Here is a 16,743-nt window from a genome sequence, read left to right as displayed (position 1 = left end):
AGACTGGATTACTATAATATGCAGCACATAGCACCACCACCCCAAAAATAATAGCTGCATGTTGTGTGGAATATGGAGGCCCACCACAGAAACATATTACACAAAGGATCCAAAGCTTGCCATGGCTCTCATTTAAATTCAGGGTGCAATTCAAAAAGTTATACCTATTGATATTTAAAACCCTAAATTGGTCTGGGTGCTAGCTACTCAAAAAACTGTCCAAGTGAACCTTTAAAACAGTTTGTGACCTTGCTTACAGTTCAAAGATTTAAGCTAGGGGCAGGCCCTTGGCTCAAATTTGCTTTCCCACTTCCTTTAACAGAGCCCAGGCTGTAGGCTTTTGAGACAGTATAAACACTGCCTACATAAATTTTTCCTAATGGAGTGGATTATGTATCTGCTTATAGCAGCCTGAGTTTAATGTCAGTCATCTAATTTTGTCTTTTTAAAATTAAAATTTAAAAACGTACCCAGGTATGATGACTTCAACTGGGGAAGTGGGCTTTTTCAAAGTAATACTGGCACCAGTGCCCACACACTATTAAGGGACTATTAGAAAGACTACTGTGGCTACCAACATCTTCGCAAAAAGTCATACATGCTGGTGACTAAAGGAGAACAGTCATGCAGCATACACCCAACGTTTAGTTGTAAAAGAAATTAACAGATAAAAATACGATTTTTTTTTTTTAAATCAGAAGCATGGAGAATTGCCAACAATGTAATATGGCTACATAGCGATAGACAGAGACTATTGCTTTATTGAAGAGTCTCTCCATTAATTTTGTATCTATTGGATTATAATAAATCATATTTGCTAGAAACTGCATTCAGGAGTACATATGTATTCTTTTTAAGCCAATTTCTCTATGGGCCCATAAAAGTGCTAATCATGCAGGAGGATGGCAGGAGTTCCTGTTTCAATGGAGACTGTTACAACTGCCATGAAGAGGAGGTTATGTGGAAACAGAACTACAAGAGTTTCTTCCACGTCATTATACCAGGCAAAAAAAGCTAAATTAAAATATAAGTTATCCGTGATTTACAGGTTAAAAAGAGAATTACAAGATTATGCCTAAAAGTAACTATTACAAATCCAGGAAGTTCAGAGTTTAGGTTAAAAGAAAAAAATATATATATCCATACAGTAAGTATGGAAATCTACAGTTAAGGCACCCAAAGAACCATAACTCTGCCCTGGTGTGCTGACATGAGGGAACATAAATGAAAACTGACCCTAAAGGACAGTTTTATTAAATCGGGAACCACAAACACTAAATGCCTTGAAACTGTAGTCATGTAGTTATTACATAATATTATTAATGGGGCAAGGTTAAGGCTGTATGAGTGCTTTAACTGCATATTCCTGTGGAAGGAAAAGCTTATATGTAGGTTTGGAAGACTTAGATGTTATATAATTAATACCAATGTTTAGTTTTAAGCATTATTTATCTATTTAAATTTTCATAGTTGTGGGGGATGTCAGACAATTTAACGACTGGTGTTGAGATTTGAGAAGTTTAAGCTTCATAACCATTAAAACACAAACTGTCATCATAACATGTCAAAATATACATTGTATACTTCCTTAAACAAGTTCTTAAACCACATCTTACTTTGCATATCTGTACATTTTGATCATCAATGGAATATTTTTCCATCAGCGGTGTGTATATGGTGAAAGACCTTTGCTAACATTTACCAATAAAAATCTAATCCTCCAACCTTACTTATGTGGCAATACAGAACTTATATAAAACTTAAATTTATATGTTAAGTGGATCTCATTTTGATAGGCTTTAAAACAACTTTTCTTCATCAAGATGAAGATTCTAGAAGATAAGCTCTTTGACTGATAAGAGTTCCAAAATAAAAAGTTGACTATAAGATGGCTAGTTTCTATGAAGAAACTGGAGTTGATGAAACTGAACAAGTTTGAACTTATTTTTAATTTTGCTAATGATGACTGTTGAGTGAATAGTCATTGCAAGGGTTTTTTTGTTTTTTCCCCTCTAGTCCGCTATTTTTATTTTGTGATGAAGTGATGACAATGTCAAAGACCTCTTCACCTGGCAAAGACCTTGCCAGATGTCTCGGAAGTCGTCTCATGTAATCTGAATTTTTTTATGTCTGTCATAGACTTAGTCTTTGTAATAAGTAAAACACTGAATATTTTAAAAATTGCTAATTCAAGTGGAACTTTCCCAAACTGATGCTTCCTAAAAGATAATTTAATTCAAACCAGATTTGCAGAATAAGCGAAGTTTGAAAGACATAAGAATTGAAACTAAGGCACAGAAGCTTCACCATTCTGGACGATGGACAGTCCAGAATCTTCAAAATTCATCACCTTGGGGAGAAGGCATGACATTAACATAAAGGCTACTTTAATCTCTGACTAGTATCTCTCACTATTGTGTCTTCTTCAGATGTAGGGAAGCACTGTGCTAGCAGACTAACGCAGCCTGATTCCTTGATTGACATTTGAGCGCCTACTCAGTCCAGATTATTGCAAAAACTGAAGAGCTTGTAAATCCTTGTTATCAAAAGTACCCCATTTTTTATTTTTGACCCTGTATTTTGATTTTGTTAGTTTAACTGGTTGATGTCTCAGCCTAGTTATTTTTAGGATGTGGAAGTGCGAATGTGTGCATACATGTACTATGAGCAACCACAAAGTTCACATGGGGATGGCACCTATAAGAAATATACCCCACATTTAAACAGTCCTAAATATGATCTCAAAATTATTTTAAAGCATGTTTCGTGTTTAAAAGTGTTGAGACAAAATAGTCATCTGCAACTTCTGGCAAACAAGTATTTTCAAATTTTGTTTGTTTTTATAATTTTTTTTTCTGTAGGCCAGGGGGGGAAGAAATGGGAAGAAGAAAGGGTTAGTACCACTGCACCATGGAATTCTGAGGAAGCTTTATAATGGACTCAGAGGTTATGGCCCAGATATTAGATAATTTGGTTTTGGTATTAAGCTACTTAAACATACATACGATTGACTTTGATTATAAATCACAATGAAAGAATATGACCAAACAGACACATTCTTAAAATTGGTATAAGGATTGATTACTTTTGGTATTCAGTGGATTTTAATAAATTAGTCTAATTTGTTTGATTTTACTTTGATAGTTGTGATGTTTTATTGTTTAGTTTAATATTAAATAGCTTAGCTTTAAGTGTTAACAAAATGTTACATTTTTTACATTTCTTTCAGTAGGCAATGTGGGTCCAGGATGTGAGTGGATACCAACTGGACAACCTAAAAGCCTGACAAAGTCCCCATAGTTAGTTTTTTGGTCTCACATTCCATGGTTCACTATATTTGAATTTTTTTAGTTTAATCTTAATTCTCAATGTCCTGGGTTTGTAATGCCTGGTTTTGGTATACCCACACTGTATTTTTTTTAAAAAACCCTTAAAGTTGGGGATATGTATTCTCAACTTAATTCCAACGGGTAGTTTTCTACTTGGCAATTACTCGGTTTTGTTAAAGTTATATAAGAAATTTACTGCAGCATGTAAATTAGATTAGGAGAAAGATGACTGATAGAACTACCTCTATTACAGTGATTGCATTTAATAAGTTGAGCTATTGACCTGGCTCCATCTACTAGTCTACAATCATAATGAACTTAGCTTAATTACACCTAATTTCTTCAGTATAATCTATGCACAAGACTTTAATGCATTAACTATATGAAAACGTGGCGAGTGTGTTAGCAATAAGATAATAAAGGACAAAAATGTCCGATAATAAGCATTACAGTTCTTAAATCTATTTATAATGAATTTTAACTCAAACTAAGACATATTTTTGTACTTGGAGTAAATGCTGTAAATTTAGGGATAATGGCCCAGATTCCCTGAAGGTATTTAGGCCAATATGTTTTTCTCCATATGTAACAAACAGGCTGACATTCTCCTTTAAGTTCAACACTCAAATTTAACTACGGCATTGTAACCAGTACTTCCATAATTGCCAGTAACAATACTAACTCTCTGACTACGAGAGAACTAAGTAATTATTTTCTTGCATATTTATATGGTGGGTTTACATCATCACATGCTAGGTGTAATTATTATTTTTTTTAATTTAAAATTCTTTTAAAAAAAGAGGTCTGCTTAATATAAAAAATGAGAACCGCGCAATGCAGGGACTAAAGTGTGAGACTCCAGTTGCCCATAAAGGAAAAATGACTGATTTGCTTGATCAAAAGAGTAGCTCCCCTTTCAGTTCTTGTATGAGAATGTTAATATTGAAGGTTAGACAAAACTGCCTATTTACAGGCAGAGCCTATAGTGGTACATCTCCCTTGGAATATCAAGCACAGTAGAGTCATGATTAGGATGAAGGATATTAATCCTCAAAAATTTATATCCAGCTGCTTCATTAAGGCATTTCATGCACTGCAAGAGGAGTTATTGATTGAATGGGTATTTCGCATAATTGAACCCTCATGACTTACTTTTTCCCCCTTGTAGCTCCTCTTAAGCATAGAGACAGGAATTGCTTATGTAGTCAACAGCAGAAGGAAACTCTAGTGACCCCTTAGATTTGCTGGGAGAAGAAACCACATTAGAGAGATAGAGTTTATATTTTGCAGAAGTATTTAATATTTTGACTTTGTAAAAGAGCAGGTTTTATTAAAAACAAGTTTGGGGACACTCATACTTGAGTCAGATAATTCCAGTCATAATTCCATGTCTTTCCATCTCTGAATTTCCATTCTGGCCTGATTTTAGCAACTGCCATTTTGAGACGCACTAGAGCTAGGAGTACCGCATACATAAATGCTTTAAAAGCTTAAAATTGTAGACGTAAATTGAAATAAAGCCTTAGATGATGTAACTACTAGTCTTGGCTGCAGCTTTTTGCAACAGCCAATACAAGTTACGTTAGGACTGAAGTGAAAGAGGCAAGAAGGTAATGAGAATTGGCAGGTCACAAGATGCTGGACCAGACATGAATGTTATCTTACAAATGGACTTTTACTCATCCAGGCAAAGTCTCAAGCCAGTGTAATTTTCAATCCTGAATCCAATACTGGCCACCTACAGAGACGTCACACCAGATTGTTCATCTAATTCCATTTTTTATGTTCCTATAAATAGATTGAGACAACAGCTTCATCCGATATAGCCCCACCTCAGTCCCCGAGCTGTAAACCATTAATGTCTACCAAATAATAGTTTGCACACTTGTTCTATTGTCTCATCTCCCCTTCCATTTGTAGTTGTTCTTCCACTATGGTGTTGATTGTGCTAGCAAGAAATGCCTTCAATTTCTTTGCTTCTTCTATGCAACAGACGTCAATTTTTAAGTGAGGGTGGGGAGTGAAGGGACAAGGTGAAGGAAGAGAGAAAAATCATTAATGCTAGAAATGTAAATACTGGATACACTTTTTTCAAAATGGAATTTTATAATGGCAGCCACACTTGACCTTCACTGTTCAACCCCACATTTTCAACCGAGATGCTTTTTTCAAGCAAAAATGCTCTAATTAAGGAACTGAATTCCACAGAATTTTCAGGCCACATATTATGCACCCTGATAAGTAATGCTACCTTATTCTCCCCTCCACTCTTGCAAAGGAGTCTCTCACTGCTGTGAGTTTAAACCCCTACAAAGTCTATTATTAACAGAATGGGACAGGAAAATAATACTTGTAGGGGTTTCTTTCTTGCAGTCTTGCATGTCTCATTTTCTAGCCTGCAATTTCTCCATATATGCCACATAGGAAAAATTCACTTGGTGAAACCATCCTTATAATTTCTGCCAGTAGATTCCCCACATAATTAAGCATTACTGGGTGTGGGTTGAGAAAAATAATCAATAAGTCCTGTAAGTATCTTAGATACACATTTTGAGAATTTTAATCAAAATGTTTGATAGATGCACATGTATAGGAAACTTTCAATGACACCCTAATTTGCCCAAAGCTGAGAAATTCAGAATTAGCTGGTTACACTAATAGCTGAACTTTGTATAGGATAATTATGTGTTCATAATGCAATAGTGCTCCAACTTAAAAGTTATCTTTGCTAAAATGTTATTTACACATATTTTGACTGTAATTTTGGAAGCTCTCTCAAGAACATCCTGTTCAGCTCTGTGCTAAATACGATTCCTTAAGTTAGACTTACACTCAGTGTCTTTAGTTTTGGAATCCAAGCCAGAGATTGACAATCTCAAGAAAATGCAACGTTATATATATATAATTAATGCATAATTCCACCCCCCCCCCGAAAACACAATTTAAATACACTAATCCTTCTCCATTATTGTCCTAATGAATAGCTAGATGAGTCGCAAAGTGTACAGTCTGCCCTCACCCATGTTTAATAAGAGACACTGAAATAAAAGCTCACAAAACACTCACTTTTCCAGTGTTCAACAAGTTTGCTAATTACAAAGAGTAACACTGTAAGCAAATTAAGATTTTATGATCTGCAAAGCCAGATTCTGAACAAATCCAATAAAAAGTATCAGATGACACTCCCTGAATATAACTGAGAATTATTTTAGAACCTTAGACTTCAAATCTGACAATATACAATAAGTATGTGTATTAATCTTCAAAAAGTCAGATTTCTCAAAACAAAGTGGATTTTTTTTGAGAAATGTTTTGTCTGACATGAAAAATTTAGTGACCTCTAAACATTAGGTTTTAGAATACTGGAAGTATAAAAGAGGCACCAATTATCATATCCCACTGCACTGGGTTCACTTCAGCATGAAGCATTAACACTAACACAGCAGTAGCATAAACTACTTTTAGTACTCACTCGAATAAATCTATGTATTGCTTATGAGCATTTTACATATAGGAATTGAACTTTCATGTGGATTAAAACAAATGCAATAAAGACATTTTGTAAAATTAATCCTACCCACTGCTCACAAACTTGTCCCAAAAGTGGAGGAAAAAAACAAACAAACCTGCTTCCTTATTTGAAAGCAAATTGCTCCCCCAACCACTAAGTCTCCCAACCCACTAAAAAGAGCAATTCCTAAAATATTTCCATGGGCCAACAGGTGAAAGGAGATTTTAATATATTAAGACTGCTGCCAGCAAAAGTTTAAGTCATAAGACAAAAATACACTGCCATTGGCTAAAAATTTATTAATACACTGCAGAATGTTGTTCCAATCAGTTAGAACTACAGGGACTATATTTTTTCTTTAAAATTGCTTAAAGGTTATCTGAAAATATTAGAAGTAAAAACCTATCAAGATTAGAATTGTATATTTTAAATAATCCGCATAAGAGGATATGTTCAGCACATAACTTTCAATCTACCTTAGAGAAAGCATATTGAAAATCTCACAGTATTTTACTTTTAATACTTCAACAATTTAGCAGAAATTAAGATTATTCTGGAAAATAACTGAATAGGAGCCAGCTATCTACTGTAGGGCTGGATTTTCCCACTCTTCTTTAGAGGAGATTGAAGTTAATTGTGTACTGAACTGCCTCTCTCATCTTGGAGACATTTAGCAGAATTGTAATCTTAATAGTTCTTCCCCCACCCCATTTGCTGGTCACATTCAAGTGTTTTTGCCTATACCTGGGAAGTCTATGATCTTGACAGATCTCTAGAAGTTCTTCCCCTTTAGTTAGTATTCCTTTTAGTCACATCCACCATCATTCCAGCAAAAATGAAGTAAACAAGATGCCCCTTCAAGCTTAATGCTAATCACTGCCTGGAGGAGCCATTGTTGAGTAACAAGAAGTACAGCCACCTCTTCCATGAGTTTAGCATGTTGTAGCCAGAACATTGAACCCAAAAATACAAATTAACACAATTCTTGTTCTACATACAAATTCATAGCATTACCATTATAAGCAAAGTTTTAAAAAATAACCTTAGGTTTTATTTGCTGCTGTTTACAGATAACCATTTTACATCACAATTTCAGTAATATTTTAAAATCACATTATCTTAAACCCAACAGCAAGATGCTGGACTTTTCTACAATATGATATACTTTTATTATAAGCTTTACAATGACAAATTTCATTTTTGTATTATAGTTTTAGATAGCCTGTGGAACATCTGAAAGGTACACCTGGACAATTTTAAGTGTTTACCCCCAAATTCCTAATATTTCATAGCATTTAACTTTATTAAAAATCTAAAGTATGCGGTGCTGAAGTTTTAAGTAACATTTTCCCCTACTTAAATGTTGCTAATTTTCCAACTGAAGCCAGTCTTTAAATAGTTTTCAAAGGTTTAAAACCAAAATATATTTGTCAAGTCCAATTTTAGGAGAATAATTTTTGCAACAAAGCTTTTAGAAGCTATTAGAGGGTGTAATACCTGAGTAACCTTTCTGACAAGGGCTCTTTGTTGAAAATGGTACTGCTCCTGCTGCCCTCGCCTTCGGCAAAAAAACCAAAACAAAACAGGGTTCTTTGAAGACTGTAGGCAGAGAGGCTATTTTAGAGGTTGTGCTTCAAGTGTGTTCAGAATAGCAAACAATACTAAGTGGACCTGATAGAGAGAACCATACTAATTCAGTTCTATTTAGTTTGACTAAAATTTTAAAATTTAGGTGCCTAAGTTGGACACCTAAATCTATTAGGAAAAAGAGAAAGAAGAAAACTAAGTAGAAATAGAGGTAGTCTAAAGGTAGGTATTTTTTGTAATGAGGGATACTGAATCCAGTAATTAGGTACCGAATAACTAAGTTTAGTTACTATAAGTAGGTTATATTCTGCCTTTGATCTTTATACAAACTTCTCAATCCACAGCTTAACTTTCACCATTATCAATAAAGACAATAGTATATATCTTAAATTTATATGCTGGCCCAGACCTCTTAATTAAAAATTGTATTGGGCCCTCTCCTCAGAATGAGCACAATATTTAGCGGGTCAGGATTTGTGGTATTCACTTAAAATTGGACTAAAAAAAAAATTCATTTAAATCTGAAAAAACAGAGATATATTAAGTCCAGTTTCAGTTATAACAGAAAAGTAGCAACACTTTAGTGGAAATGTTATTTATTGATTCTTAAATTAAGCATTTAAGGTATGTTCTGCTGTAATCATGTGGACAGCCATATTTTAAATAAAATATTTTTAGCTATATTCCCCAGCCCTCAAATATTCAAGGCTGTCATTTTCCCCCATTGGTAGTTATCAGTTCACATGCCCTTTGAGTCAACTAATCATCAGCATTTTTTGAAGCAGAGCTCCACAGACATTTGCACAGGGAAATGGACTTGCTTTATTGAGAGACTATTTGCATAGAAATCTGGTACATCTTCCTCTGCACAGTTAACAATAGTACTTTGCCCACACAAGGCCAGAGGAGGAGGAGCAGGGAAGAAAGACCCACCACCCTGCCCTAATGCTGGTTACACAACATTCACTACCTTTCCCATCATCAGATGAAAACAGTGGGACTCATACGTGGTAGCTCCCCTCTAATAACTTTATTTTGGTAGTCCAGTGGACTACTATAATAATAGGTGAGTTTTCACTAATTCTGAAAAAAATTCTGAAAAAAAAAGTGTGTGTGTGTATATATATATATATATATATATATACACACACACACACACACACACACACACACACACACACACAAATATTTGATGGAGGGTTGTTTTTTTTTGGGTGGGGGTGGGAGAGAGGAATGGAAGGAAAGCCACCTACATTAAAAAGAACTATGCTTGGCAGGATTCTTTCCCAGATATTTCCCCACCTTCATCCAAGTACTGGAGAAAACACCTTACACCAGGGGTCGGCAACCTTTGGCACACGGCCCATCAGGGTAATCTGCTGGCGGCCCGTGAGACATTTTATTTACGTTGACCGTCCACAGGAACGCCCCACCCCCGCAGCTCCCAGTATCCGCAGTTCACTGTTCCTGGCCAATAGGAGCTGCAGGAAGCCCAGAATGCTTTTTTGCAGGCTTTGTCTCAAATGGTGAATGTAGGACACCAGCCCCTTCACCTTTGAACCAGGAAGTGGAAATATGTTACAGGAATGCCAAATTCGCTCTTTAAAAAAAACCAAAAACAAAACAAAAAAAACACACCAAACCAAAAACAAACAAAAACAAAAAAAACCCCACATTTTTAAAAAGCTTGAATGAGGTTTGCTGTGAGCTTTAATTACTTAATTGTGCAAGGCTGATTTATGTACCCCAATACTTTAAAAGTGTATTTTTAAAAACTCCATCTTCTGCAGCTGTCACACAAGCGTAAAGAATAGCATGCTTAATGTGATGATAGCATATATAGACTGAAAGCAACACAATCCTATCTAATTTCAATATGTATGTACCTTTGAAGTAAAAACATTTCAATGTCATAAAACACTATGTAGACAAATCTCTAATTATTTCACATTTGAGCTGACTCAGTATTGATGCATCTTATCTAAAGGATAAACAAGTTGCTGAATCTCTGCCACGCTTAAGCAGCACAATAATATTGGGGTTTAAGATTTACTTTACTACACCAATATTTACGTGCTGCTAGGGCGGAACAAGTATAGCAATTCTATTCATCCAAATTTCAGGAACACACTCAGCAGTACAAACCTTTGGACTAGAAGTATCTTCAACTGTTTCTCTTCCTTAAATTTCCAAAGCAGCAAATAATGATTCGCATTTTTGCTAGAGCATGCAAACCATGATGTGCTGCTAGAGTACTTTAAGGCCTCAAATACAAGAATCAAAGTATCTAGACAAATTTACTTTGTTAGGAGTTTAAGAAAAGTTGTATTTTTAGACTCAAAACTAATCAGACTTACCTGTAAAATTAAAAATCTATTATGGTCCAGGTCAATTCCATGGCTTCGAAGAAGAATACCAACATCTTTGAATGTTTTCTTCTTCCCACTGATGTGGTAGACAGAAGAATTATCTCTGTAGGCAGTTCTAGATACACAGAAATTGCTGTTGGGAATGACTTCATAATCATCCCCTTCCTGTTTTGAGGAAAAAACAAAACCAGAAAAACAATTGTTAGTATAAAGTCACAGCTTACTTCAGATTTCACTGTTAAGTGCAGTTTTACCCTCATGTTCAGGCTTTTACAAGGCAACTGTACCCTGGTTCCCAGTTCTATTGAAGTGTATAATAAATCTTAGAGCGTGCACACCTCACTAAACATGCAATGTTTTTGCTTCCAAAAACAGCCTTGAAAACAGCATAGAAGCACTCTATACAAGTTTAAACTGAGTGGGCCTTAATTTTATGCCTCTCCCTCCTCTCACCCCAGCTACTGCTTTAAAACACCATAGTCTCTGTTTAGCATCTAATGACAGATTTTTTTTCTTGCTACACTCTCCATGCATATCAAAAAGAAAAAACCTTGATCAAATTCAAAGAGGCTACTTCTTCTTTTAATCTTTATATTAGGATGCCTTGAGTATTTTAACATAATTGCTGTCTTATTTTTGAATAATTTAAAGTCTTTTTTTTTTGCAGGGCTAAGGAAGAGTTGTTACTTTAGCTAAGTGCCTCTGAAGCCATCGAACAAATAGAAGATACAAAAAATGACACACTTAAAAACGGATACATTGAACACACACACACAAACACACATATACATATGTTTTTGTAGCTAGTCAGATCTTTGCTTTACCTGAAAGCAATAGATACAACCAAATTTGATTTTTAAAAAGCAAGTTTTAAAGAAACGCAGTAGTTCTAAAATTTAAGAAAGTGGTCTACCACTTTAATGGAATAGCCCCCCCAGATTCAATCACCTTTAATATCAAATCCATTCAGAAGTTGTTTTACTTCATGAAATTAGCTTCGCGGTATTATGCAGATACAAATGAAAGACACAATAAATTTAATTATTGGACAGGCTAGTATAATATAAATACAAGTCAAATTTTTATTTGTATTTAGATATAGTTTAATGCAGACAAACAGTGCTTCAATTAAAATGCATGAAGAGTCTGTTTTTACAATACCCTTGCCTAAATTATATATTCTGGTAATCTATTAACTAAAATCTTTTGACTTTCAATAAGCTTTTTATAATTTACATCAGAAAGCAAGTACACTTCCCCTTTTTTATTTCTTCAGTTGCATGCACAAAATTATCCCAAACGTTTCTTGGACAATTAAGTCAATATTTCAGCAGTGTTGAACAATTTATTGAAAAATATTAGAATCCTTTAAGTAAAATTTTCCCTCAAGCTGTAAGTAACAATAAATCAACAATACAACATAAAAGTTCGCACTAAGTAAAGTGGAAAGCAAAATAGAGGTTTTAAATTTTTAATTTTCAGTCAAAATGAAGGTCACATCGACATTTTATCCCTAATATTTCAGAAAATGTTTAGTCTTTTTAGGTGAAAGTCTTGTGATTGTTTAAATTGATAATGTACTGTGATATAAAGTGTGCGTATGCATCATAAAAATGTCAACTTTAAGCTACTGTAAGTTGATACTGAAGTAGAAAATATCTAAGGCTGATAAGTATAAAAATATTCAGCTTTTAATCCTAAAATCTTAAAAAAATCTACATAATGCATGCTACACCGTGTTCTAAATTGTATCTGATTTTAGACATAAAAAAGTATCAAAGAAATCAGATACACACAACCTTAGAGAGAGAGAGAGAGTGTGTGTATTATAAATATAGATATATAAATGAAAACATTTCTCATGTGACTTGATGGTAGAATAAAGTTTAGTATTTTTAAACAACTTTAAAATAATGTATTATCAAACACTTTTCATCCAGAAGTTCTAATGACAAGTTATGTCTACTCAAAGTGGAAATTAAGCACTACAAAAAACAAATCTCCTTGAAGTTGTGTACTTTTTCAGCCAGCTAGTTTGAAGTATTCTACTTCATAAAGGTAAACCGATCACATGGGCAAGTTTTTCATCCTAAGCTAGTTCCACGTTAAGAAAGACAGTAAAATGTTAAATTCTCATATCCTTAAAAAAAAAAAAAAAAAGCCTCAGCATATTTTTTCTTTAAACAGAAGAATACGTACCTTGTCAACAATCTTTTGAAAGTGAACTTCCACAGTACAACTCTGGATGTTCTTGTGTTCGTCAGAATTATGGATCAGCACAGAAAGCTTTTTGGATCTGATTTTTTGTGCCCGATACCCAAATACAAAAAGCATTGAATCAATGACATTGGATTTTCCACTGCCATTTGGTCCAATAATACAAGAAAAACGCTGCATAACAGAAAGAAACAATATTCAAATTTACAATAGAAACTAGCCAATTTGCTTCATCTACTTAATTTGTGGACAGCTGAAAATACTGTTATTTCTAGTGCAGGAAGTTGCAGACTATTGGGAAGCTTAGTTTTTACTGCCCCGGGGGGGGGGGGGGGGGGGGGGGAGAGAGAAGCAGGGGGGCGGGGAGAATAAAATACACCTCTGGTTAGCACAGATTTCTAAGTTTTATTCTGTAAAGTCAGAAAGCTATATTGTACCCAGTAAGCATGGTTTATAAAGAAACAAGCTCATAATTAACCACATGATTTTCTTGTATTTGTGATTTAACCCCTAAACGTTGTTCAGTAAATCGAATAAAGCAAAGACGATATATGCTTAAGTTGTAGTTTACTTCTAATTCAAGCATGGTACAGTATCAAAAACTTACACTTTGACTACAAGTAATCTATTGTCCTTTAAATAAAATTAGAGTATCATCATTAAAGTAATTCTCACTCTTCCACTATAAATATATAAAAGAAGAAGTTATTTGCTGATAAGTTGTGTTCACAGTACTGTAAGGAGTACTAGAGACAAAACAAAATTTTACTTTGGTTTAGAAGTTACTTAAAATAGAAAAATACCTTATGAAAAGGTCCCAGAATTTGTTCCCCTGCGTAGGATTTGAAGTTCTGGTTTACAATATGAGTTATCATGAGGCGAGGAGCTCCAGCTTCATTGGTCATTGCTGGAGGTGGGGGAGGAGAGATGCTACTCAAAATCTCTTCTAAACTTCGATTATCAAGTACCCCATCTGAAGCTGCTAAAAACATCCAAAATAAAAAGAAAAAACTATATAATGTCTCAATGACTAGAGAGACCTTCTAAAAGCCTAGCTGAAGCAGAAAAAGTAAAAATTTGCTTCTATACAAACTAGGAATCTATACTTTCACTTTAAATTATTAAAACTGAACGTAAGTGGAATTAAAGCACCTTTCTTCCAAGGAGCTAATTTTTTAGAAAGTAGACACTTAAGATGTCTCATCCGTTCACTAGTGGGGTTACTGTTTCATTACATAATGCTTATTCTAACACTTTGCAAGGCAGTGTGAAATTACAATAGTTACATTTAAAAAGCCTACAAATCCATACAAATGGGCAAAGTCTTTCTAATTAATAACTGGACAGCCACATTTCAGGCGTGCTCACACATACTGTAAGGAGGAGGAGATTTGGGGATGGTTGAACAATGCCCTGAAAAACTGTAATGACAGCACAACTTACTCTTGAAAGGCAGGAAGTTTGTTACGAAAACAAACTGGCCCCTTGGATTTCAATTATAGTTTTAAATAAAACAGCTTTTCAACTGTTAAAAGCAACTTTTTCTTTAAGTAGACAACTCTGACATCACTTTCCACATATTAACCATTTATCAAACATCTTACTTTAATAACATAACATACATGGCTACCTAAAACCAGTTTTCTACAGATATTTCCAGCAGAAAATCAATTCTAACACAAGTTTAATACATAATGAGTAATTGCCTAAAAGTAATTTATTTTAAGAAGAATTTCAAGTCACTGCCACTTATTCCAGCCCAAGAAATCCCATACTGCGGGATGCATCTGTAGCTAAAATAATCCTGCTACCATAATCGGAAGTACTAGACAACGTAGCAAGAATATGAAATCTAGGCTTAGCTGGAAGAAACATTGCCTACCAACAGCATTTTTACCTAACCTAAAACACCGATGCAAATGCTTTCAAAGCCATATTTGCAGTTTTAAAATCAGATTTAAATTCAACTTGTCAAAATAAAAAATTATAGTATCCCTTCCTAGATAGAAGCTGAATCTGAACTGGAGTGGCCTTAAGTTCAGCAAGATACTATCATGAAGACATATCACTAAATTTACATGCTTGGTACATCGGAATCATAACAAACACTTACCTTGCTGAGATGCTTCACTGATGCATGTGTCGGCTTCTTTTTCCACTTCCATATCACTGGTGGATTCCTCCAAGGGCTCTTTGCCTTTTTGACGGGCTGCAGAGGAGGTTTTGGTCCTCTTGCTTGGCATGATTTCTGTTGGCTGTTCCCCTCCGATTCCAAGCAATCAAACTACCCAAGGGATATGTCTCCTTTGCTAACACAAACAAGAAAAACCCCATGACCCAAGTGCTGGGCGTATCACCCGTTAAGGTCTATAACTGTGCATGTGTATCCAAAATGACTACTACTATGTGAAATCCATATGAATTTCAAAGATAGGATCAGGATTTCAACCAAACTAAAACTCAGCCTTTAGTCACCATATTATAAAGTCCCTTAAATTGGTAGCTTTATCCCCTTGGCTTTTACATAAAAGTAGAGGACATCCATCTATTGAAACCCATCATACAGACACATTCTGATGTGGCAGCATTAAAACTTAACATCCATATTCAGATAAAGAATAATTATGATGTTGCTGGCAAGTGTCATTTCAGTAATAAACTGAATGAACATCCCAAGCAGATATGTTCTTGAAGAAGCACTTTTATATATACACACACACCTAAGATTTTCTAATAAGTATTTTCAGTAGTCTAATCTAATAATACTCAGATACTTTCCACTCTATAGAAAGTTTCTAGTCCAAAGGACATTAAACTGAACTGTTTCCCAAAAATGTAGCTAAATGCTCACTATTGGCAATGCTCAACACTTAAAGACAGCACACCAAACAAAAAGCAAATTAAGTATCAGCAGTAGATTTGATGTTAATGCTTGATCAAGGGGAAAAAAAACAGTACAAAAGTCCCCACTTGGCACATAAAGGCAGTTGCCAAAAAAGCACGAATAGAAAGCAGCTCAGGAGAAAGATGAAAAGCAAGAAGCCTGAACTAGTAAAATATTCTCCTCAAAAAGTCTAAATTACTCTATCACAGCAAGTGGTGAATTTCGGTTGGAGAAAAACAGACAAGAAAATATACTTCTCACAAGATAAAAAACGGACGTGGTTGGAAAGTCATCTTACAATCGGTACCAATCATTTCACATTTTCTGACCTACCTACAGTCCCAACCCACAGGAGTCCTTCATTTGGGACAATAGGGGTTGGGATGGGGATGGGGGTGGAAGATAGAGGGAGAATTCGTTTTAAGGCAATTTGAGTCTATGCCCATTCTCCGTGACTGTTTGTTTAAAACAAAACAAAACAAAGTCCTATAGGATTTTTTTTAATAACGTTAATTCAAATTGAGTAGGGTAGTTAATCATACAAAAATACTGAAAACAGATTTAAGAGTCATTTACAATATAACTATTTATCATCAGCTTTTAAATCTGAGTTCCCTCGCATCTCAATCTGAATCACCTTGCCAAGCATGAATCATTTACCCCAGTTATTCCCTGATCATCTAACAGGTATTTATGTCCAAACCCACCGCCCAAAAAAAATAAAATCAAAGGTGTTTCTTAAAAGCAACACTTACGGACCTGCTGCCAAGTGTGAGTCTCATTGCGATTAAAAACCAAGAAGATTCCCCCATTTGGAAAATATTCAATGTGAGAGTAATAACTGAT

The 16,743-nt window shown here is 34.8% G+C and overlaps 1 protein-coding gene across 5 annotated transcripts in view; it reads right to left on the bottom strand.

Annotated features, from left to right (window-relative positions):
- Positions 1-16,743, bottom strand: part of SMC4 (structural maintenance of chromosomes 4) — a 103,097-nt gene that overhangs the window by 85,457 nt on the left and 897 nt on the right. The window contains exons 2-5 of one of the 5 annotated variants that reach the window (XM_054040383.1): positions 15,127-15,322; positions 13,817-13,995; positions 12,996-13,187; positions 10,785-10,961 (exon numbers count right to left, since the gene is read on the bottom strand). In XM_054040383.1, coding sequence (XP_053896358.1) covers positions 10,785-10,961; positions 12,996-13,187; positions 13,817-13,995; positions 15,127-15,256 — 678 coding nt within the window. In that variant the 5' untranslated portion in view covers positions 15,257-15,322. Of the gene's footprint in view, positions 1-4,481; positions 4,527-10,784; positions 10,962-12,995; positions 13,188-13,816; positions 13,996-15,126; positions 15,323-16,743 lie in introns of those variants that run through there. The other 4 variants (XM_054040385.1, XM_054040384.1, XM_054040388.1 and 1 more) reach the window with 4 other exon arrangements.

The sequence above is a fragment of the Malaclemys terrapin genome, chromosome 9 (genome assembly GCF_027887155.1).
Source record: "Malaclemys terrapin pileata isolate rMalTer1 chromosome 9, rMalTer1.hap1, whole genome shotgun sequence".
Taxonomy (NCBI): domain Eukaryota; kingdom Metazoa; phylum Chordata; order Testudines; family Emydidae; genus Malaclemys; species Malaclemys terrapin.
The sequence above is the reverse complement of the archived record's forward strand: the minus strand, read 5'-3'. Positions and strand labels throughout refer to the sequence as shown.